General features: G+C 42.1%; 1 protein-coding gene across 6 annotated transcripts in view; it reads left to right on the plus strand.

The window, feature by feature from the left end:
- The window catches only part of RUFY1 (RUN and FYVE domain containing 1), a 60717-nt gene that overhangs the window by 26755 nt on the left and 8879 nt on the right, over positions 1-25083 (plus strand). For 4 of the 6 annotated variants that reach the window (XM_082455594.1, XM_082455593.1, XM_082455598.1 and 1 more), the window contains 9 exons: positions 124-189; positions 2358-2427; positions 6333-6434; positions 7181-7297; positions 7699-7866; positions 16798-16895; positions 22339-22458; positions 23145-23274; positions 24930-25024. In XM_082455594.1, coding sequence (XP_082311720.1) covers positions 124-189; positions 2358-2427; positions 6333-6434; positions 7181-7297; positions 7699-7866; positions 16798-16895; positions 22339-22458; positions 23145-23274; positions 24930-25024 — 966 coding nt within the window. The remainder of the gene's footprint in view (positions 1-123; positions 190-2357; positions 2428-6332; positions 6435-7180; positions 7298-7698; positions 7867-16797; positions 16896-22338; positions 22459-23144; positions 23275-24929; positions 25025-25083) is intronic. The other 2 variants (XM_082455596.1, XM_082455595.1) reach the window with 2 other exon arrangements.

Here is a 25083-nt window from a genome sequence, read left to right on the forward strand (position 1 = left end):
ACCATCTCTTGGTTTCCTGATGACATTGGTACTCCTACAAGGTGACTGGAAGGTTGGGGGACAGTTACAAAGTATTAACCCTGAGTAAAAAGAATTTCTCTCTTTTTATGTTCTTTTTAAAAGACATGAAAGAATTACTGATGTCCTTGATCAAAAAAATTATGTGGAAGAACTTAACCGGCACTTAAGGTAGGACTTCCTCCTTTTTCCAGTGTTGCAGTTCATTCTCAGTGCCCAATAATTGCCTCATGGAACCTTTTTGAGTTGCCATATATTTATAACTAACTTTTTTCCAAACCAAGAAAAAAGGTTGTCGTTCAGTGCTCATGTGTACAGACTGTAGAAGTATGATTTCTTGATAGAGAGCTTTGGGGAATCCTTTGATCTTTTGTTCTGTGTAGTTTTGCAAATTAGAGAGTAATAAATGAAACCTCTCCACCCCTTAGCCCACCGCAACTTAGTTGGAAATCACTGCATGGGAAGCGTTATTGCTGCTGGGAATCAACACACATCCCTCCAACGTTCTGGGCAGGAAAAAGGGGTTGAAAACCACTGGGCTAGACCTTTGAGAGCAATTCAATAGTGATAGCAGGTATCTTTATCTTGAATTTTCATTTTAATTGGAAAGCTGCTCCTGTGTTTCATGAAACACTAGTTGTTGCGGGTGTTGATGGAGAATGGATGGAGATTCTCAGCCTAACGTGTTTGGGAAATATAATTCTCTCTCTGAACCCTCTTGAGAGAGTACACTGTGCACATTAGCAGTTCTCTGCGGGAGCAGCCTGTCTGGCCCCCAAAGCCAATGAAACAGGCAAAGGAGCTAGTGTGTTCTTCAGAACATACCTAGGGTAGTGCTGCTCTGAGCTTTCCTGAGGTGTGACGCTGGCTTTTATTTTGAGAGTGAGATTCTTAATCCATTCTTAGTTTATTGAGAACTTTTATAAGGAATAGATGTTGAATTTTATCAAATGCCTTTTAGCATCCATTAAGTTAATCATGACTTTTATCCCTTAATCTATTGATGTAATATAGTTTATTAATGGATTTCTTCGTAGGGATAAACTCTACTTGATCATAGCTTTAATAATTTAATCATTCTCTTAACATGTAACCTAACATAGTTGTTCCATGGTTTCCCCTCTGGCATGGTATCAGGGTTATGCAGCTTCACAAAATGAATCAGGAAGCTTTGCCTTGTTTCTGTGCCTGGGAACACCTTCTAGTTCATGAGCATTATTTGCTCCTTAAAAATTTGAAGCTCAAAGCCTGTATGGAGGCAGTACTTTGCCAGCTTTTCAGTTTTTCCTTAGCTGTTAATTCATCTAGCTTTTCTCCTCGTGAGGATATATCTTTTTTGATAATTTATGTTTTCTAAGGAAAAATAGAAATTTTATTGATATTTTCTGAGTTATGTAGCTGGTACAGAATTGAAAATGGCATACTCTTAAAACTTGTAATTCCTTCTATATGTTTTGTTTTGTTGACTTTTTCATTTTGTGTCAATTTGTATTTTTATTTTTCTCCCGCCCAATTCTTGAACCTTGGTTCATTAGCCTTGTCAGGTTTGTTTCTTGGTACCCCCCCCCTCACCGGCAAAAAGCCCCAGTTTTTGGCAGTAGGGTCTGCTGCCTAAAAGTGCAGGCTCTGGAGCCAGACCACCTGGGTTCATAGGGGTATGAAGTTAAGTGAGTTTTTCAATATAAAGTTATGGTTTCCTCATCTGTAAAACAGATTAACAATAAGATTTGCCTCACAGAATTGTGGGGAGTTGATGCATTTAAAGTGCTTAGAACAAAGAGGGCCTGACACATTGTCCAAAAAGAAAACTACTACTATTATTGTTGTGGTTATTATTGTTGTTTGTCAAGTCTACATTAGCTTTTTACGTATTTTTCGGTATGAAAGTAGTGCATATTACTTAAAGAATATGTGAAAAATGGGACAAAGTATAAAAAAGATTTAAAAATCACCTTTGATCCTACTACCCAAAAGTACCAATATCTTGTTATGAATATTACTTTAGATATATGACTGCCAGCGCGTTTGGTTCCCATATATTGTGTTGGGGGAAACGCTGTTTTCTTTCCAGTTGGCTAAACAAGAAATGGGTAGCATATTTGGAGAAAACATTGAAAACTTTTCAGTAAAAAAAAAAAAAAAAAAATATATATATATATACACACACACACACACTGCATACATATATATTTAGAATTCTCATCTATGAGTTAATTGGAGGCCCTTTGACTCTCCATTTCATACAGGAAATCTAGGAATCTCTATCCTCATTGTTTACAGATTGGGAAAACAGTCAGCTTTTATAAGTTCACATTTACTTAATATTTTCTTTTTTACAGCTGCACAGTTGGGGATCTTCAAACCAAGATAGAAGGGTTGGAAAAGACTAATTCAAAGCTTCAAGAAGAGGTTTGTAACTTACTGAAATTCTTAAAACAGAATGATCCAAGAAGAGAAATGGTATGGTTGGTATATCTGACCAGAGCTTCTCACTGGTAGGAATGGGAATTGCTAACCTTGGGTTGAGCTGCACAGGACAGACATTCTCAGAATTTCATATCCTCAGAATGTCCGTGTTCTGCCCTGGCCGGGGCTCCCATGAGCCAGTGCAACTGATCATGAGCCAGTTCTAAGTGACTTAGGTTTTATCACCTCACAGTGGTCCAGTAGAAGACAAGTCCTAGTTGGAAAAGCCCTACTCCTTTTGTGAACGTGCTATTCTCTTCCTCTTTTCCCACCTTTCCTGTGATGTAGTGTGTCTCCCTGCTGCCCAGAAGGCACAGGCTCTTTTATGGGGTAAAAGTATCCTCGCCCACCCCTTCCTTGTTTCGGCCTCTCCAGTGTGGTCTTTCTCTGCTTTCTCACTAGGAAGAGAGAGAATGAAAGGACAGGAAGAAGGAGGGCTGAGGCCGAGGAAGAAAGCTTGCTGCCAGCTGCCCGGCAGTCTCCTTGGTGGACACATCTTGTCTCCTGTTAGCAGGAGGGGGGTTGCTCAGCCTTTCTGAGGCTTTCCACAGGTAGCGGTCCCTGGCTGCTCGGCCCTCCCCACCAAGTCTCACCGGGAAGGAAGAGGGCTGTGAGGGGGGCCAGAGAGTGACCCCCCCACGGTGTGGAGGCAGGTTACAGCTGAAAGGAGAGTCGCAGAGCACACCTTTGTAATGGAGGACCCAGTTTAAGGCTCACTTTAAACTTCCTGCGCCCTCCTGAGGGGCCAGGCCTGAACAGCTTTCAGGAGAGGAGCTCAGATTTGTAACAGAAGAAAGAAATTCAAAGATGGGCATCATGGGAGAGACTTCATCGCCCTTAGAGCTGAAGGACTCGAATTCACCTGGGGGGTGGAGTGGGCCTTTGGGCCTCACTTTCCTCATCTCTAAATTGGGTGATAATTCAACACACTTACAATAGTATTGTAAAGATTAAATTAGGTTAATACCATTTAAATGTGCCTTGCCCAACACTTAGCATGTGGAGGCACTCAAGGAGACCTTAGTTGATTTTATTTTATTTATTTATTTTTTAAATTTTTTTATTTTATTTTATTTTATTTATTTTTGGCTGCGTTGGGTCTTCGTTGCTGCACACAGGCTTTCTCTAGTTGCGGTGAGTGGGGGCTACTCTTCGTTGTGATGCAGGGGCTTCTCATTGCGGTGGCTTCTCTTGTTGTGGAGCACGGGCTCTAGGCATGCGGGCTTCAGTCGTTGTGGTGCACGGGCTCAGTAGGTGTGGCTCGCAGGCTCTAGAGTGCAGGCTCAGTAGTTGTGGTGCACGGGCTTAGTTGCTCCACGGCATGTGGGATCTTCCTGGACCAGGGCTCAAACCCATGTCCCCTGCATTGACAGGTGGATTCTTAACCACTGCACCACCAGGGAAGTCCCCTTAGTTGATTTTAGAACGAGCGGATTCACTCTTTGTTCTCCCAGATGAGGTGGCATACTTTGGTTTTTTTTAATAATTTTTATTGGAGTATAGTTGATTTACAATGTTGTGTTAGTTTCAGGTGTACAGCAAAGCGAATCAACTATACATATACATACATCCACTCTTTTTTAGATTCTTTTCCCATATAGGCCATTACATAGTAATAAGTAGAATTCCCTGTGCTATACAGTAGGTCCTTACTAGTTATCTGTTTTATATATAGTAGTTTGTATATGTCAATCCCAGTCTTCCAGTTTATCTCTCCCCGCCCTTTACCCCCTGGTAACCGTAAGTTTGTTTTCTACATCTGTAACTCTATTTCTCTTTTGTAGATAAGTTCATTTATACCCTTTTTTAGATTCCACGTATAAGCGATACTGTATGATATTTGTCTTTCTCTGTCTGACTTACTTCACTCAGTCTGACAATCTCTAGGTCAATCCATGTTTCTGCAGATGGCATTATTTCATTCTTTTTTGTGGCTGAGTAATATTCCACTGTGTATATGTACTACCTCTTCTTTATCCATTCCTCTGTTGATGGACATTTAGGTTGCTTCCATGTCCTGGCTACTGTAAGTAATGCTGCAATGAACATTGGGGTACATATATCTTTTAGAATTATGGTTTTCTCTGGATATATGCCCAGGAGTGGGATTGCTGGATCATATGGTAGCTCTATTTTTAGCTTTTTAAGGAACCTCCATACTGTTCTCCATAGTGGCTGTATCAATTTGCATTCCCACCAACAGTATAGGAGGGTTGCCTTTTCTCCACACCCTCTCCAGCAATTATTGTTTGTAGATTTTTTGATGATGGCCATTCTGACCGGTGTAAGGTGATACCTCATTGTAGTTTTGATTTGCATTTCTCTAATAATTAGTGATGTTGACCACCTTTTCATGTGCTTTTTGGCCATCTGTATGTCTTCTTTGGAGAAACGTCTATTTAGATCTTCTGCCCGTTTTTCAATTGGGTTGTTTTTTTGATATTGAGCTGCATGAGCTGTTTGTATATTTTGGAGATTAATCCCTGGTCTGTTGCTTCATCTGCAGATATTTTCTCCCATTCTGAGGGGAGGTGGCATGCTTTGAATGAAAGTCTAATTTAGCTTTTGAAACTGAACGACTGGCTTATTTTTCCTTCAAAGGCAAACAGGTGTAATAGAAAATGTCCTTCAGAGAAAAGTATATCTCTCACTTCAGGGTGTGCTCCTTACGTCTTCAGAGAGTAGGATGGGAATTAGCTTATGGTTTTTGCCTGCTTCTTCCCTTGCAGCAACTAGCACCTCGTTTCAAGCCTTAAAGTTTCCTACTTGGGCACAGCAGTTATGTTTAGAAACCCCAGTCCTGGGTTCTGAGTCTGAGTGGACCTAGATGCTGTTGACCAAGAGGAGGTGAGGAGTTCAGTGCTTCAGGGCCCCCCGTTAGTGAATGATGCTAAGAGCACAGCCAAGTATCGAGGGCGAATGTCTGGCCTCTTTCTCCTTCTCCGGCCTCACCTTCTCTCTCCAGGCTGGCTCAGAGGCTGGGAAAGGACAGTTTGGTTGGGGTATTTACTCGCCTCTCCTGCTAGCCTCTCCTCAGCAGGTACACAAAGGCACCTGCTCCTATACACTTTTCCCTAAACTACGTTAACTCGTTCAGGGCAAGGAAGATGTTTTCCTGGGGCACATCGTTAATGGTTTGGTTGTGATTCCTCTCCCAGATTCTTTGATTCTCTCTCTAGTGATAAGATATCCTTTTGCTCATTGGCTAGAAAAACTAAAAAGAATGAAGAATCAGGGGGAAAAAAGCCCATTATCCCTTGGCTAAGTGACAGCTGTATATAGAGTCCCCATCTCTTCTTAAGCTTTTTTTGTTTGTTTTCGTTTTTCTTCTTAAGGATTTTTAACATAGTTAAGTTTTTTTCTTTAAACTAGACGTGAGAACATACTGTATAACCTGCTTTTTTATTTTTATTATATCATAAGTATGTTCTCAAGGCATTAAAAGCTTTTGTAAGTATTTTAATAACTACATATTTCTGTTTTATGCTTTTACTGTGATTTGTTAAACCATTTCTAGTATTGGACATTTAAGCTGTTTCTAATATTTTGTGTCCATAAATCTTTGCCCACGTGAAGTAGTATGCTATCATTTTTGTAAAAGAAGAATATCTGGGGAGGGCAGAGATGGCTAGGGGCAGGGGTAAGAGAGAGATTTTACTGTTTATGTTTTTATATCTTTGGAATTTTGAACCATGTGAATGTATTACCTATTCAAAACAAGGATAAAAAATAAAATATCACATATGTGAAAATACATTGTCAATTGTGAAGATGCCAAATGTTAGCTTTTAATTTGAACAGTAAGATTCATTTTGATGTTAAGAAATCTAAAACTCTTTCTTAATCAGCTTTCAGCTGCAACAGACCGAATTTGTTCACTTCAAGAAGAACAGCAACAATTAAGAGAACAAAATGAATTAATTCGTGAGAAAAGCGAAAAAAGCGTAGAGGTGAGAAGTAGGCCTTGCAGCTGGGCGGCATGTTCCTCACTCAGACATGTCCATCAGAGATCTCAAGCTCAAAACGTGCAAAGATGCCTTGTTTGACACCAGAAAATCCTGCCGCAGTGCCCTTCCGTGTCACTCTCAGGCCACCTGGACCACTTGGGGTTTCCCAAGTGCACTGCTCCCTTGCCTCTGGGCCTTTGCGAGTGAAAGTTCCTGTTCTCTCTTCAGCTTCTCTCATGAGCCCAGTCCCCTGTGATGCTGCCTCTGGCACCCATCAGTAGGTCTGGACCCTTCTTCTCCCATGTTTCCATAGCTCTTTGCACCTCCCTCCATTATAGAATCCACTTGCTGTTGTGTAGAATTGCTGGCTTGCAGCTGTCTCACCTGATGACTTGAGAGTAGAGACCGTATCTGATTCATCTCGAAATTCACCCAGTGCTAAAAATGTGCTAGATAAATACTGAATGGGGACCTTTCCCACTCAGAACTAAAACAGACTATTCTGTTTTAAAGAAGATTAAATTGTTTTCTGCACCTACCTTTTCAAAAATCTATTGGCTTGCTCTCATCCTTCATGTTCAAAGATATTTCAAAATACCTTTAAAATTTTAACCTTTCTCTATTATGCTTAAAAAAATAGAAATTATGCTACTGTTTAAAATATATATATATGTTATATTTTTAAATACTTTGTAGTTAGCTTGCTTCTGTAAGCAAACCATTCCTCTGGTGCTCTTGTTTGATCACAGATAACAAAACAGGATACAAAAGTTGAGCTGGAGACTTACAAGCAGACTCGGCAAGGTCTGGATGAAATGTACAATGACGTGTGGAAGCAGCTGAAGGAGGAGAAGAAAGCCCGTTTGGTGAGTTTGCGAGCCTGAGAGTTATCAGAAAGATTCCTCAGTTTGTTCCTTCTATGTCACTTCTGTCAGCACTTTGCACACACATGCTTCAACCTGCTTTTAAAAACAAGTGAGTTTTTATGCAAATAAAGTTTTTAACGTGTGAAAAAAAATACTCATGGAGTATCCCTCATTGCCACCTATCCGCTTTCTGTTGACTTGATGCAGAGCCAGTGTTCACTGTAAAATGAGGAAAGGGGAAAAACTTAATCTAGTTAACGCTCCAGACAGACTTGTCTACATCTCCCTAACCTATTCTGACCTTCCATTTGTATTTTCAGCACTGCCCAAGATACAACATCAGTTAAGTTCATTTCTGTGATCTACTTTAATAATATTTTCCTTATTAATATCCTTTTAAGGAACTAGAAAAAGAACTGGAGCTACAAATTGGAATGAAAACCGAAATGGAAATCGCAATGAAGTTACTAGAAAAGGACACGCACGAGAAGCAGGACACTCTAGTTGCCCTTCGCCAGCAGCTGGAGGAAGTCAAAGCAATTAACTTACAGATGTTTCACAAAGTTCAGGTGGGACTTGGCTTTATGTCCACATCACAACCCGGTTTCCTGCTGCTTGTCTACAATGGTAGAGCTTGTCACGTGCTGCCTTTCCAGTCTTGGGTCATTCTTCCTGCAGAAGGAGAGAATAGACACATCTGTGAGGGCCTAGTATTTGCAGACCTGGTCCTAGGCCATCTTACATGTTATTGCATTTATTTTATTTGTTTATTTATTTATTTTTAATTTTTTTTTTTTTTTGGCTGTGTTGGGTCTCCGTTTCTGTGCGAGGGCTTTCTCTGGTTGCGGCAAGCGGGGGCCACTCTTCATCGCGGTGCGTGAGCCTCTCACTATCGCAGCCTCTCTTGTTGCCAAGCACAGGCTCCAGACGCGCAGGCTCAGTAATTGTGGCTCACGGGCCCAGCTGCTCCACGGCATGTGGGATCCTCCCAGACCAGGGCCGGAACCCGCGTCCCCTGCACCGGCAGGCAGACTCCCAACCACTGCGCCACCAGGGAAGCCCCGCATTTATTTTATTTGAGTCTCCCGGCAATCCCTGACAAAAGTTTATAAAATGGGGGAAAATATAAGTGACAAGGCAAAATCAAATGGCTAAGTCACATGTCCCTGGTGGCACAGCTAATAAATAGAGCTGAAAACTGAACTGTGTCTCTTGAATCTAAACCTGAACTTTGCCTGTCATACGTTCACTGTCCCCTTGCTGTCTGTTTCTGTCTACTTCAGGTACTAACTGTTTGCCCCAAGAAATGGAGAAGTGGATTAAGGATATTAGTTAGTATTGCCTTTTCAAGCTTTGCCAATAAATTAATCTTGCTGAGTCTCCAAGATCACCTCCCTCGTCATTTCAGAGTGGTCAAGGGGAGCTAGCCCAGAAAGAACCGGTCACGCCAGAGTTTGAAAGACAGCATCTAAACACTGCAACACTTTCTTGCCCAGAAGCTACCCAGAAGGATTCCATTCTGTGTCCTCAAAACTTTTCCTTTTTTAAAGTTCTCTTTCCTATTTTATTGCCGAAACAGTCCCACTTCCTTTTGCATAGAGTGGTTTCAGTCTTACTAGTAGTAACATCTATGTCAAAGATAATGTGAGAGCAGACGGTACAAATAAACTGTGCTATTTTGTCCATCTTTTTTAAAATTATTACAAAATTAATGTTTTTGTAATTGCAACAATGAAAATTGAAGCAAAAAGAGAAAAGGAAGAAAATAGTTTTACCCTCCCAACAAATTATCTCTTTTAATTTTTTCATGTTTTCTTCTGGTTTTGGTTGGATAGACATACTGTTAATACACGTTAGGGGAAACTAAACTACTGTAATAGCTTAAAGCATTTCAGACCAGCGGTTTTTCTCCCCACAGTCATTCAGGGATTCAGACTAATGGCAGCTCCAGCTCTCAAGGCCACTTGAGTTGTCACCATCCTTGGCAGCAGAAGTGGGGAGAAGAGCAAAAGTCCAGAGCCGGGGATTTGTTCTCAAACAGTGAGACAGCGGTTGCACCCACCATTTCTTCCGATCACATAGAAAAGGGCTAGTCAGCATGGCCAGGCCTGGCTGCAAGGGGAGCCTGGGGCTGTTGTTTCTGGGCTGCAGGCCAGGTGAAGGGGAAAGTAGGTGTGGGTAGATGCAGTTGTCACTACCAGTCGACCCCACTGAGCTACCGGCAAGCCCTGCTTCCTCAGAGTCCACAACCCTGGGCGATGGGCAGCAGTCTCCCTCAAGCCCACAGGGCCTGTGTTCCAACTAGAAGACTATCTGTCAGTCACGTTAGCCTGTCCTGCCCAGGATGAACTGGTAGAGCAGAAACAGGATAACCATGATGAAATGCCTATTGGGAAAGAGGAAACAAGGGACACACCTGGCAGTCCCTGGCCCTTGGTGGTCATTGCATCCTCTGGGCAGGAACCGCGAAGGCTGCCCGGGGTACCAAGGACTCCATTTCTTAGCATGTCTGGCTACCGCTTCTGCCTTCTAGAGAGCATGTCCTCTGACCTCCGTGGCCCCTGAAGCCACCATCTTCAGTGGCTCATGGGAAGTGGGTTCTCGTGGAGTGGGCTACACAGCTTTGACGGCCAGCTTCTTGCCAGTGTCGGTCTACTGGCCTGGAGGTTGTATAAGGGATCCAACAGTCAGATATTTTTCAGACCAGACTGGTGGTTTCTTGGACAGTCCAGTTCCCTCTGTCACAGCCTCTGGTCTGCTTGCATCCACTTGATCCATGTGTCAGTGACCGTAGTTATGAGTAAACACAGTTCCCACACCTGCTCCGTTTCTTTGCTCTGTCAGTCTTTCTCATGTTAGTGGCCAGTCATCTGGAACAACAGCTTGAGGCATGAGGAAAGCAGCCTACTCTGATCTTCGCTGCAGGATGTTACAGGGCCATATGGCGCACTCTTCGGTCCTCTCTCTTCCTTCTGAGTCCAGAAGCAGTTGACTTTTCTAACCTGTGAGGCCCCTACCTTTGGCCTCTGTATCCCTGTCCATCTCTCCCTGCAAACCCCTTGCTTATAGCACCTGTTCACATGGCAAGCCCCACTGCACATCCTAGCATTCTGGGGCCCTGGCACAGTTGCGTGGATTCCATCTTCCAAGTTTGGGCAAGCGACAGTTTGACTAAATGTTTGCCATAACTAACAAGGGTCACAACATCTGCTTTGACAGTGCCAAACCCCTGGCTGCTGAGTCAGCACAGCATACGTTGGGTTACCTGGGGAAGCAGCACCCCCAAGTCAGTCTCTGGTGCTGCTGGAATTCTGGCTTCATACCCTTTTCTCCCTCTGAGCTTCAGATGCAGAAGGTTGAGTCAGTCATATCCCTCCGTTTGGGGCACTATAATAAGACACCCCTCCTGTTTTCTTATTTCCTTTTATCCCCCACCCCTACTCCCATCCTCTTTCCTCTAGGCCAACATTCTAAAGTGTTTATCTTTTTATTTATATTTGTCATTCTAAAACATGTTGTATCATTTTGAGGACATGAATTTTAATTTACCTAAGTGGTATTGTGCTGTGGATCTCATTCTATTCCTTACTTTTTCTCCCTCAGTGCTACATTCATCCGCATGTATATCTGCTGTTGGCTTCTTAGTGCAGTTTAGCTTCCCAGCGTTTGTGCCCACTGTGTTTTCTTGCCCATTCCCCCAGTGACGGACAAACAGTTTTCCTCCACTGCGCTAGCACAAGCAACACCTTGGCAGCTAGTGTACCCATCTCCCTCTGAAATCTCTCTGGCAGACATAATTGTAGTGTCCTCCCAGCCAGACACTTCCTTTCTTCCTTTGTGTCCTCGGTTTGCATAAGCCCAGCCACACTGCTTTCCAGAAGGGCTGCACCAACACACGCTCCTTCCAGCTGTGTCCTGTGGTGCCTGTATTGCGAGGGTACAGTTGATTCAATGTTCATTTCTCAGTCTAGTGAGCTTGAGCATCCCTTCATGTTGGTTAGCCATTTATGTTTCTTCTTTGTGGCTTGCCTATTCATATTTTTTGTCCTTTTTTCTTTTGGGTTTCCTATGTTTTCCTTGTTGATTAGTAGTAATTCCATGTATGGTCTAAATATTAGTCCTTTACTGGTTTACAGATTGTAAATATCTTCTCCTAGTCTGTCATCTACTGTCCTTAAGTCCCTATTTTTGATGTAGTCTAATGTGTTGATTTTTCACATATGGTTTGCAGTTTGGGGGTTTTGTTTTAGAACTCTTTCTCATGCCTAGATGTCAAAGATATTCCACACTAGTTGTCTAAACCTTTCACATTTAGGTTTTTAATGTATCTAGAGTTAACCTTTGTATATGGCCTTACCTAGGGATCCAGTTTTCTTTTTCTCCATATAGTAAGCTGCTTAAAAGCTAATCATACTTTTCTCGCTGGTATGTTGTGCCACCTTTATCATATATCAAGTTCCTATGTAAATGTAACTATCTCTTAGGTCTCTATTCTGCTTGATGGTTTATTTGTCAGTTTTAATTGCCATAGCTTTGTAGTATGTTTTACTGTCTGGTTGGTTCTGTTAGTTTGCTAGGGCTACTGTAACAAAGTACCACAAACTGAGTGGCTTTACAAAAATTTGCCGTCTCACAGTACTGGAGGCCAGAAGTTTCAGAGTAAGGTGTTGGCAGGAAAGGTTTCCTCTGAGGGCTGTGAGGAAGTCAGTCCCATCCGTCTCTCCTAGCTTCTGGTGGTTGCTGGCAATATTTGGGGTTCCTTCACTTGGAGAAGTTATCACCTCCATCTCTGCCCTCATCTTCACACAGCTTTCTCCCTGTGTGCGCATGCCTGTGCCCACATTTCCCCTTTGTATAAGGACACAAGTCATGTTGGATTAGGAGCCCACCGTACTCCATTGTGACCTCATCTTAACTAATTATGTCTGAGGTGAGTGACCCTTTTTCCAAATAAGATCCTGGGTGGTACTGGGGGTTAGGACTTCAACATAATGGATTTGGGAGGGACACACTCGACCCATAACATAGGTCAAGACTGCCCACTTTTCCCCCTTTTTTCCCTCTTCTTTTTTTGTTTGACTTATCTATTTGTAAACATTTATCCTTTTTTTTCTTTTCTTTTTTAATTGAAGTATAATTAATTTACAGTGTTGTGTTAGTTTCAGGTGTACAGCAAGGTGATTCTTTTTCAGATTCTTTTCTATTATAGGTTATTACAAAATACTGAATATAGTTCCCTGTGCTATACAGTAGGTCCTTATTTATCTATTTTATATATAGTGGTGTGTATCCCTCCTCACCCCTTTCCCCTTTGGTAGCCATAAGTTTCTTTTCTAAGTCTGTGAGTCTGTTTCTGTGTTGTAAATAAGTTCATTTGTATCATTTTTTTAGATTCTATGTGTGATATATGATATTTGTCTTTGTCTGTCTGACTTCACTTTAGTATGATAATCTCTAGGTCCATCCATATTGCTGCAAATGGCATTATTTCCTTCTTTCTTATGGCTGAATAATATTCCAATGTATATATATACCATATCTTCTTTATCCATTCGTCTATTTTTTTTTATTTTTATTTTTGGCCGCATTGGGTCTTTGTTGCCATGCATGGGCTTTCTCTGGTTGCAGCGAGTGGGGGCTACTCTTCGTTGCAGTGCACGGGCTTCCCGTTGCAGTGGCTTCTCTTGTTGCGGAGCACGCGCTGTAGGCATGCGGGCTTCAGTAGTTGTGGCGCACGAGCTCTAGAGTGCAGGCTCAGTAGTTGTGGTGAATGGACTTAGTTGCTCCACGGCATGTGGAATCTTCCCGGACCAGGGCTCGAACCCGTGTCCCCTGCATTGACAGGCAGATTCTTAACCACTGCGCCACCAGGGAAGCCCCTATCCATTCATCTGTTGATGGACATTTAGGTTGCTTCCATGTCTCGGTTATTGTAAATAGTATTGCTGTGAACATTGAGGTGCATGTATCTTTTTGAATTAGAGCTTTCGTCTTTTCCAGATATATGCCCAGGAGTGGGACTGCTGGATCATATGGTAACTCCATTTTTAGTTTTTTAAGGAGCCTCCATACTGTCTTCCACAGTGGCTGCACCAATTTACATTCCCACCAACAGTGTAGGATTTATTATTTGCAGACTTTTTGATGATCACCATTCTGACTGGTGTGAGGTGATACTTCATTGTAGTTTTTATTTGCATTTCTCTAATAATTAGCCAAGTTGAGCATCTTTTCATGTGCCTGTTGGCCATCTGTATGTTTTCTTTGGAGAAATGTCTATTTAGGTCTTCTGCCCATTTTTTTAATTGGGTTGTTTGGGTTTTTTGATATTGAGCTGTATAAGCTGTTTGTATATTTTCAAAATTAATCCCTTGTCAGTCACATCATTTGCAAATGTTTTCTCCCATTCCATAGGTTATCTTTTCATTTTGTTTATGGTTTCCTTTGCTGTGCAAAAGCTTATAAGTTTAATTAGGTCCCATTTGTTTATTTTTGCTTTTGTTTCCATTACTCTAGGAGACAGATCAAAAAAAATATTGCTCTGATTTATGTCAAAGAGTGCTCTGCCTATGTTTTCCTCTAGGAGTCTTATAGTATCCAGTATTACATTTAGGTCTTTAATCCATTTCAAGTTTATTTTTGTATATGGTGTTAGAAAATGTTCTAATTTCATTCTTTTACATGTAGCTGTGCACTTTTCCCAGCACCACTTACTGAAGAGACTGTCTTTTCTCCATTGTATATTCTTGCCTCCTTTGCTGTAGATTAATTGACCATAAGTGCGTGGGTTTATTTCTGGGCTTTCTATCCTGTTCCATTGATCTATTGCTGTTTTTGTGCCAGTATCATGCTGTTTTGGTTACTGTAGCTTTGTAGTACAGTCTGATTCTTGACAAAAATTTTAGAATAAGGTATAAATTTCCTTTTTAAAAAATCCAGCTGAATTTCTTAAATGGGAATTGCATTGAATTTATAGATTACTCTTTTTTTGTCCTTTTTATTCCATAGGAGTTATATTTTCTCTAGGTGAACTCCTCACTTCTGTCTAGTTCTTGTCGCTAGTGTGATGGGTGCCTTATTTTGGCTGCATCCCCTAGTGAGGTCTTGCTGATGTAGAGAAGTGCTTTTGTGCTTTATAGGTTGATCTTGTGTTTGACATCCTTGCTCACCACCTAGTTCTAATAGTTTGTCTATTAATACTGTTGGTTTTAGATGTAATTGATTGATCATATCATAGGCAAATAAAGACAGTTTAATTTCTTCACTCTCAGGTTTTGTACTCCTCATTCTTTTTTGTTTCTTTTAGCATTGGCCAGGACCTCCATGACTACATTAAACAGTAGTAGGAATAGTAAGCAGACTTGTGGTCCTGATCTTAAAAGTAATGCATGTAAAAACTTCTCCATCAAGAATAATGCTTACTAGATGGTTGATGTATAATCTTTACTTAGTTAAGGAAGTTCTTTTCTATTTCTTGTTTGCTCAGATGTTTTCTCATAAATAAATATTGAATCTTATTAAATGTTTTGGGTTTTTTTGCATTTTATCTGTTGTGATAGTCCTGTTCTTTTTCTCCCTTATTTATGTGGCAATTTATACATTTACGTTCCTGGATTCCTGCTTGATTGTGATATATTTAAATATACTCTTAACTCAGTTAGCTAATATTGTTATATATAATCTGTGTGTTTATATATGAGACAGACCTCTTTCTTTCCTTTTACTAGCCTTATTTGGCTTCAGAATCATGGTTGGACTGGTACTATAAAATAAGATTTCCTGTTCTCTTTCTCTGAAATAACGCTTATAAGATAGAAAGTGTCTATTCTCCAAAAGTTTTGAGAACCCACCCATGTTGTAGGATTCATCTGGGCTGGGCCTTTTGGGCAGGGAGACTATGACTACCATTTCTATTTATTGAATGTTTACTGGCTTATTCATATTTTCCATTTCTTCTCAGACCAATTTTAGTATATTTTTTTCCAAAATATATCTTATTTGTTTAGGTTTTCAAATGTTTTAGTTCATAGTTGTTTATAACATTCTTTTGCAGAATTTTTAAATCTCTTTTATTCAGCATTTTCTTTTTGCATTTTCTGTCTTCCTTATCTGGTCTTGCCAGAGGTGTGTCTGTTCTCATAATCTTTTCAGAGAACCAGCTTTTTTTCTAATATTCTTTATTGTGTATTGTTATTATTTCTTTTTCATTGATTTCTACTCTCACTTTTATTATTTTCTTTCTTATTTCTTTGGGTTTGCTGTGTGGCTCGTTTTCAACTTCTGAAATGCATGCTTAGCTCATCTGTTTTATCTTTTTTAATTTCATTAAACATTTTATTTAAAGTTTAAAATTACCTGCAATTACTGCTTTAGCTATGGCCCTCAAATTTCGACAGAAGTATTTCACCTAAAAAGCATGTTTTTCACATTTGTCATCTCTGAAATCAAGATGCATCTTATAGTCAATGGCATGACATGTTTCAAGTAGCAGTTTTTTCCTTCATAGTGGTATATAAAATTAGGGTGCATCTTCAATATAGTAAAATATTGCAGAGCGTTTTCATTGTCTTTCAGCTCTAAGTATTTCATAATCTCTCTTCTGGTTTTTTTTTTTCTTTTTTTTTTTTACCTCAATAGTTTTTAGTAATATGCTATTCCATTTCCAGATATGAGGTGTTTAGCTATTCTTTTGTTGCTTATGTCTAGTTTTATTACTTTAAAGCCAGACACTACAGTCTATATATTCTTAAGAATTTATCAGGACTTCTTTCTGTCTTCAGCCTTTCTGTATCCTTGTATTTTAAGAGTGTCTCTTGTAGGCACACAGAAACATGTTGCTCTTTTGCTGCCTCCTAGTCACTCAGCATCTGCCATGGTTAAAAGCCTGGACTCAGAAAGTCACATGGTTGTGAGTAAGAACCCAGCTGCACCATATTTGTGCTCTAACCTTTTCCCAGGTGCTTTCTATTTCTGAGCCTCCCTCTCTTGCTCAGAGAAGTGGAGGCTAACAACGCCCACCATGAGAACTCTGCAAGAGTCAGGTGAACTCATGGATGTGCCCGACACATGAGAAGACTCAGTAACATTGAGTCAGATCTGACTCTGAAGTTCCTTTTCAAAAAAGGGCCATGGACTGTTCAAACAGAGGGCTTCAGTATCTCCCTCTCTGCCTTTTTTTTTCTTTTTTTCTTTGTTTGGCCGGGTGGCTTGCAGAATCTTAATTCCCCAACCAGGGGTTGAACCTGCACCACAGCAGTGAAAACACCGAGTCCTAACCACTGGAACTCCAGGAAATTCCCCGTCTGCCTTTATTTATGTTGATGACGTGGGAGCCTTGGCTCAGTTTGTCTTCCAGGGCTCTGGGGAAGAGCAGCAATTAATGAAACGCTCTTGAACGTGTTATAAAAACAGTACAAGAATAGTTGAACCCACTTGTAATCCAGAGCAGGCAGGGGGGTGAGGGAGAAGCAGAATATGACCCTCTTTCCTTGCTTTTATAGAATGCGGAGAGCAGTTTACAACAGAAGAATGAAGCCATCACATCTTTTGAAGAAAAAACCAATCAAGTTATGTCCAGCATGAAACAAATGGAAGAAAGGTAAACACTTCCCCCTGGCAGATATTCCCTAGAAGGTGCTGTGCATTATCTGGGCCTGGGGACTTACTCAGAGTCTCTCAAAAGTACAGACAAGTTAGGATGACTGTCCTTCAGGTCTGTAGTCTTGCCCAGCAAGGGGACTGGATTCTCCAGCCTTGCCTAAGCATGTATTCATTTAATCAACCTTAGGGCTACATCACATTGTCCTCTCAGGGGGTCAGAACTATCCAGTGAGCTCAAATTTAAATATCAGGTCAGGACTTCCCTGGTGGTGCAGTGGTTAAGAATCCACCTGACAATGCAGGGGACACAGGTTCAAGCCCTGGCCCAGGAAGATCCCACATGCCGTGGAGCAACTAAGCCCATGCGCCACAACTACTGAGCCTGCACTCTAGAGCCCACGAGCCACAACTACTGAGCCTGCGCCCCTAGAGCCTGTGCTCCGCAACAAGAGTAGCCACAACAATGAGAAGCCTGCACACCGCAACAGAGAGTAGCCCCTGCTCGCCACAACTAGAGAAAGCCTGTGCACAGCAACGAAGACCAAACGCAGCCAAAAGAATAAATAAATAAATAAATTTTTAAAAATAAATAAATACATTTAAATAAATAAATACATTTAAATAAATAAACAAGTATCAGGTCAGAGACTTCCCTGGTGGTCCAGTGGTTAAGACTCTGTGCTTCCACTGCAGTGGGTACGGGTTCAATCCCTGGTTGAAGAAGTAAGATCCCTCATGCCACACCAAAAAATAAAAATTTTAAAAATAAATAAGTAAATGTCAGGTCAGTAGGGGATCAGAATAGGGTCAAAAAATAGACTCGCACAAATACAGGTGGCTGATTTTTTTACAAAAGTGCAAAGGTAGTTCAATGGAGAAAGGATAATCTTTTCAATGAATGATATTGGAACAATTGGATATCCATACACCAAAAAATGAACCTCAATTTAGACCTCACACCTTTATACAAAAGTTAACTCAAAATGGATCATAAATCTACACGTAAAACTTAAAACTATAAACTTTTAGAAGAAAAAATAGGAGAACATCTTTGTGGCCTTGGGTTAGACAGAGAGCTCTTAGACATGACATAAAAACACGATCCATAAGAGAAAACTTGATAAATTGGACTTTATCAAAATTTAAAACTTTGTTCTGTGGAAGACACACTTGAGAGAATAAAAAGACAAGTTATAGATTTGGAGAAAATTTGCAAATCACATATCTGACAAAGGACTTATATCCAGAATATATAAAGAACTCTCAGAACTCAACGAACAATCCGATCTAAAATGGACAAAGGACTTCCCTGGTGGCCCAGTGGGTAAGACTCCACGCTCCCAATGCAGGGGGCCTGGTCTCAATCCAAGGATCGGACTGGGGATCCAGGGGTCGATTGGTCAACTAGATCCCACATGCATGCCGCAACTAAGAAGCCTGCATGCCACAACTATGAGCCCGCATGCTGCAGCTAAAAGATCCCGCATGCCACAACTAAGATTCAGTGCAGCCTTAAATAATAAATAAATACATTTTTTAAATGGACAAAAGACTTAAGCAGACCCTTCACCAAACAGGACATATGGATGGCAAATAAGCACATGAAAAGATTGTCAAGGTAGCAGGATACAAGATTAATATACAGAAATATGTTGTATTTCTTTACCCTAACAATGAAATGTCAGAAAGAGAAAATTAAAAAAAAAAAAAAAAATGCTGTTGAAAATTGCATCAACAAAAAAACACAAAATACCTAGGAATAAACCTAACCAAGGAGGTGAAAGACTTATACGCAGAGAACTGCAAAACATTGATAAAAGAAATCGAAAATCGAAGATGATTCAAAGAAATGTAAAGATATCCTGTGCTCTTGGACTGAAAGAATTAATATAGTTAAAATGACCGTACTACCCAAAGCAATCTACAGATTTAATGTGATCACTATCAAATTACCCATGACATTTTTCACAAAACTACAACATATAATCCTAAAATTTATGTGGAACCACAAAAGACCCTGAATTGCCAAAGCAATCCTGAGGAAAAAGAACAAAGCTGGGAGGCATAACCCTTCCAGACTTCAAACGATACTACAAAGCTATAGTAGTCAAAACAGCATGGTATTGGCACAAAAACAGACATATGGCTCATTGGAATAGAGAGCCCAGAAATAAATCCACACACCTACATCAATTAATCTTTGACAGAAGAGGCAAGGATATACAATGGAGAAAACACAGTCTCTTCAGCAAGTGGTGTTGGGAAAGCTGGACAGCCTCATGTAAATCATTGAAGTTAGAACACTCCCTCACATCATACACAGAAATAAACTCGAAATGGCTTAAAGACTTAAATATAAGACATGACGCCATAAAACTCTTAGAAGAGAACATAGGCAAAACATTCTCTGACATAAATTGTAGCAATGGTTTCTTAGGTCAGTCTCCTAAGGCAAAAGAAATAAAAACAAAAGTAAACAAATGGGGGGGTTCCCTGGTGGCGCAGTGGTTGAGAAATCTGCCTGCCAGTGCAGGGGACACGGGTTCGAGCCCTGGTCTGGGAAGATCCCACATGCCGCAGAGCAGCTGGGCCCGTGAGCCACAATTGCTGAGCCTGTGCGTCTGGAGCCTGTGCTCCGTGACGGGAGAGGCCGTGACAGTGAGAGGCCCGCGCACCGCGATGAAGAGTGGCCCCCGCTTGCCACAACTGGAGAAAGCCCTCGCACAGAAACGAAGACCCAACACAGCCAAAAATAAATAAATAAATAAAATTTAAAAAGTAAACAAATGGGACCTAATCAAACTTACAAACTTTTGCACACCAAAGGAAACCATAAACAAAATGAAAAGACAACCTACAGACTGGGAGAAAATATTTGCAAAATGATGCAACTGACAAAGGCTTAATTTCCAAAACATACAAACACCTCAAATGACTCAATAACAGAGAAGCAACACAATCAAAAAATTGGCAGAAGGGACTTCCCTGGTGGCTCAGTGGTTAAGAATCTGCCTGCCAATACAAGGGACATGGGTTTGATCCCTGGTCTGGGAAGATCCCACATGCTGCAGAGCAGCTAAGCCCGTGCACCACAACTGCTGAGCCTGTGCTCTAGAGCCTGGGAGCCACAACTGCTGAGCCCGTGTGCCACAACTGCTGAAGCCCACGCACCTAGAGCCCATGCTCCGCAACAAGAGAAGCTACCACGATGAGAAGCCTGCACACCGCAACAAAGAGTAGCTCCCACTCACCGCAACTAGAGAAAGCCCGTGCGCAGCTACAAAGACCCAACACAGCCATAAATAAATAAATACAATACAATACAATACCAAAAAAAAAAATGGGCAGAAGACCTAAGTAAGCATGTCTCCAAAGAAGACATACAGTTGGCCAATAGGCACATGAAAAGATGCTCAACATGGCTAATTATTAGAGAAATGCAAATCGAAACTACAATGAAGTATTACCTCACACCGGTCAGAACGGCCATCATCAAAAGTCTACAAATAAATGCAGGAGCGGGTGTGAAGAAAAGAGAACCCTTGTACACTGTTGGTGGGAATATAAATTGGTGCAGCCACTATGGAAAACAATATGGTGGTTCCTTAAAAAACTAAAAATAGAGTTGCCATATGATCCAGCAGTCCCACTTCTGGGCATATATCCAGAAAAGATGAAAGCTCTAATTTCAAAAGATATGTGCACCCCAATGTTGATAGCAATACTACTATTTACAATAGCCGAGACATGGAAGCAACCTAAATGTCCATCAGTAGACGAATGGATAAAGAAGATGTGAGATACATATATATATATATATATATATATATATACACACACACACACACACACACACACACACACACACACACACTGGAATATTACTCAGCAATAAAAAAGAATGAAATAATGCCATTTGCAGCAACATGGATGAACCTAGAGATTATCATACTAAGTGTGCGTGAGTCAGGCAAAGAAAGACAAATACATGGTATCACTTACATGTGGAATCTAAAAATGATACAAATGAACTTATTTACAGCACAGAAACAGACTCACAGATTTAGAAAACAAACTTATGGTTACCAAAGGGGAAGGGGAGGAGGGATAAATTGGGAGAACGGGATTAACAGAGATACGCCACTATATATAAACTAGATAAACAACAGAGATTTACTGTGTAGCACAGGGAACTATACTCAATATCTTGTAATAACCTATAATGGAAAAGAATTGGAAAAAAAAGAATATAGATGTATACATATATATGTATTGTATAACCAAATTACTGTACACCTGAAACTAACACAATATTGTAAATCAACAATACTTGAGTTAAAAAAAAAAAAAAAAGATGTTCAGCATCATTAGCCATTAGGGAAGTGCATGTTAAAATCACAATGAGATGCCACTGCACACCTATTAGAACAGCTACTTTTTTTTTTTTTTTTTTATGGCTGTGTTGGGTCTTCGTTTCTGTGCGAGGGCTTTCTCTAGTTGCGGCAAGTGGGGGCCACTCTTAATCGCGGTGCGCAGGCCTCTCATTATCGTGGCCTCTTTTGTTGCGGAGCACAGGCTCCAGATGCGCAGGCTCAGTAATTGTGGCTCACGGGCCTAGTTGCTCCACGGCACGTGGAATCTTCCCAGACCAGGGCTCGAACCCGTGTCCCCTGCATTGGCAGGCAGATTCTCAACCACTGCACCACCAGGGAAGCCCGAGAATAGCTACATATTTTTTTAATGACAGTACCAGGTGCTGGAGAGGCTACAAAGCAACTGGAACACTCATACATTACCAGTGGGAATGCAGAATGGTACAACCACTTTGGAGAACAGTTTCTTAAAAAGCCAAACATACTCTTACCATCTGACCCAATAATCCCACTCCTGGCTGTTTGCCCAAAAGAAATAAAAACTCATGTTCACACAAAAACCTGTACACAAATGCTTATAGCAGCTCTGTTCATAATTGCCAAAAACTAAAAGCAGCTCAGATATCTTTCATCAAATGAATGGATAAACTGGTACATCTATGCAATGAAATTCTACTCAGCCATAAAAAGGAATGACCACTGATACACACAAAAACTTGATTGATCGCAAAGATATGCTGAAAGAAGCCAGTCTCAAAAGGTTATATGAAGTATAATTTCATGTATATGACATTAGGGGTGGAGAGAAGGTGTGACTCAGAGGAGCAGTGCCAAGGTGTTCTGTGGGGTGATGGAACTCTTCTGTATCACCTGGTAGAATGGATTGTGGTAATGGTTACATGAATTTATGCCTGTGCTAAAACTCCAGGAGCTATTCACAAAAAGGAGTCAATTTCACCACATATTAATTTTTAAATGTAAAAGCAAGCCGGCAAGAATAGGCAAAAATTGTATGGTAAATGTGAGGATTGATCCTTTCCTTACAAAGATTTGGTTCATTTGGTCTAGGTTACAGCACTCAGAGAGGGCGAGGCAGGGGGCCGAGGAGCGGAGCCACAAGCTGCAGCAGGAGCTCGGCGGGAGGAGCAGCGCTTTGCAGCAGCAGCTCTCCCAGCTGCACGAGCAGTGGTAGGAGCCCTGGCGGCAGCAGGTGGCCGAGCGGTGCGGGAAGGACTGGGAAGGCCATCTCCCAACTGGGGCAGACAGTGTCCCAGTGTCCACTTCAGAGGTGGCCCCCGCAAGGCTAGGATTCAGATGAGAGAAGAGATGTCTATGCCCTGTTTCACGAATGAGAAAAACGATTGCAGGGGGTTCAGTATCGTCCCCAGGGCTACTCAGCTGGTGAGAAGGGCATCAGGATTTAGCTGCGGTTCACTTCCTACCCCTCTGTAGCTTTCTCTTTGCCCCCAACCCCCCAATATCCTCCATTGTCAGCTGGCTCTGGGTTGGAAAAAGCAGGATAAACGTTGCAGAATAAATGTCTCTTTTCCTCAGGTCTCCATCTCAGTAGAGGGTTCTGTGTGTGTGACCCCAAGTGTTAGAGCTCTTTTCCTCCCTCTCCATTCGCCTAACTGTCCAGTGTGTGCCTGTGCCTGCTTTCCATGACATGTTCCTGGTCTTTCCTGTGGAGGTGCAGATGGCCCTGCGGGAGAGGGAGCCTTATTTCCATGCTTCGTTGAAAGGTCTAGATGCTCACGTGGCAATTCAGATTCCTGTGAACCCCCCATTTCTTGAGTGGTGACCTGGGTTGTGGATTGTGGACCTCCATGAAAACCTCTCATTGAGACTAACTCAAGTTCATTTTGCGAAAACAGCTCAAGTCTAGAGAAAGAGCTGAAATCAGAAAAAGAGCAAAGACAGGCTCTTCAGCGAGAATTACAGCATGAGAAAGACACTTCCTCTCTACTCCGAGCAGAGCTACAGCAAGTAGAAGGATTAAAAAAGGTAAGGCAGACTGTCTTGGGGAGAAAAAGAGCCTCTGGCATCTCCAGAAACTCCTGCTCAGGAGCCTCCCATTGGGCAAGTGAGCCACACGCACGACTCGTGAATCCACAGCTGCAGGGCCAGTCCCCGCTGTGCGCCAGCCGGCTCCGGGCCTGGGACACTGTTCCCACATCTGCTCTAGGAGGAAAAGGCAAAGACGCATCATAATCCAGTGAGCAAACCAGAGACACTCGGTAACGAGGACAGTGAAGAGAGTAAAACAGGAAAATGTCCCCACACTGGCGTGGCGGGTGGCCTGGGAAGAGAGTGACAGTTAAGCAGACAATTGAATGCTGAACAAGGGCCAGCCATGCAGAGCCACCAGGAAGTGTGAGGGTCTGTCGCAGCAAAAGGAGGGCTTGAACGGAGGCCTCAGGCGGCCTTCCTGCACCACACCTTCCCTGGAGGAGGATCCCTGCAGCGGGGGCAGTTCCCAGACCTAGATTTTGTCTTGTTGAGCACGGTAATGGGTACCGCTGCAATCTGAGAGAAAGGCCCTTTGATTTCCATTGGAAAGTACCTAGAGCCCCTCATGGGAGAGCCTGCTAGGCCCAGTGTGGGGATTGCTAGGGAGGGGAGAGCTTCCTCAAGAGCCACTCCGGCTCAGAGGTGGGAGGAGAGGACTTCTAGAAAGCTCTGCTGCATGATGGAACATGCCCCCTTTACTTCAGAATACTTTGATCTAAGATTTGAATTACACACACCCCTGCAAAAGAAACAAAATAATGTGTCTAACATCACTGGGAAGCCTCAGCATGCCCTTGTGAGCCTGTGTTAATAGGCTCTGGAGCACAGGGCCCAGGAGCGGCTAAGGGGGAACGGCCACCACTCAGGCCTAAGCCCTGCTGCTGCCCTGGGGTCAGCCCTGAAAACCCAAGTTACTCTTCTGGGTCTTCGTCTCTGCCCTTGGCAGCCTGTGTCCTCAAGGCGTGCTGGCCCCAGATTACAAACAGTCATCAGCATCATCCCCAGCGAGTTTCACTCCATGGCTCGGGGCCCCCAGAAGGGCTTGCCACTCTCGGGGCCATGAAAGAGATCCCAGATCTTGGCCTTCATCAGCCTTGCTCATTCATTCTCAGGAAATTTTGACCAGCCCTTTCCGAAAAACAGTTTATTCCTAAACTAGCTTGCCCTGATGCAAATCTGTCTTTTCATAGAAACTCAGATAGACAAAGCCTTTTTTGCACTGTGAGGGTCTGTTTTGAACGTTTCTCGCCCCATGTCACTGTGTGCACTGCAGAGCCACTCCTGAAGCACTCACCTTCCAGTTGCCCATTCTGGTGCAACATGAGGGAACCCACGAAATAACCCTGTCTTGAAGAAGGTTAATACAACAAAACTGTTTCTTGCTCTTGAAAAACATTCCAGGGACTTCCCTGGCGGTCCAGTGATTAAGACTTGGCGCTTCCACTGCAGGGGGCACAGGTTCGATCCCTGATCAGGGAACGAAGATCCTGCATGCCTTGTGGCGTGGCCAAAAAAAAAAAAAAAACACAACAGAAAAAAAAAAACGAAAAACATTGCAACCTGCTTGTCACTATTATTACTAAACCTTAAAAAAAAAAAAAAAAAACGACTTTCAAGTCTGTGTCAAGCACCTGGTTTGTTCATTTTAGGAGCTGCGGGAGCTCCAGGATGAGAAGACAGAGTTACAGAAGGTTTGTGACGAGCAGGAACAAGCCCTCCAGGAAATGGGTCTGCACCTCAGCCAGTAAGAACCCCACTCCCTTTGTCTGCCGCCTCCATTAGGGCCACTAGGCCTCCCTCCCC

This window comes from Balaenoptera physalus, assembly GCF_965194825.1.
Source record: "Balaenoptera physalus genome assembly, chromosome: 3".
In the NCBI taxonomy this organism is placed as follows: Eukaryota; Metazoa; Chordata; class Mammalia; order Artiodactyla; family Balaenopteridae; genus Balaenoptera; species Balaenoptera physalus.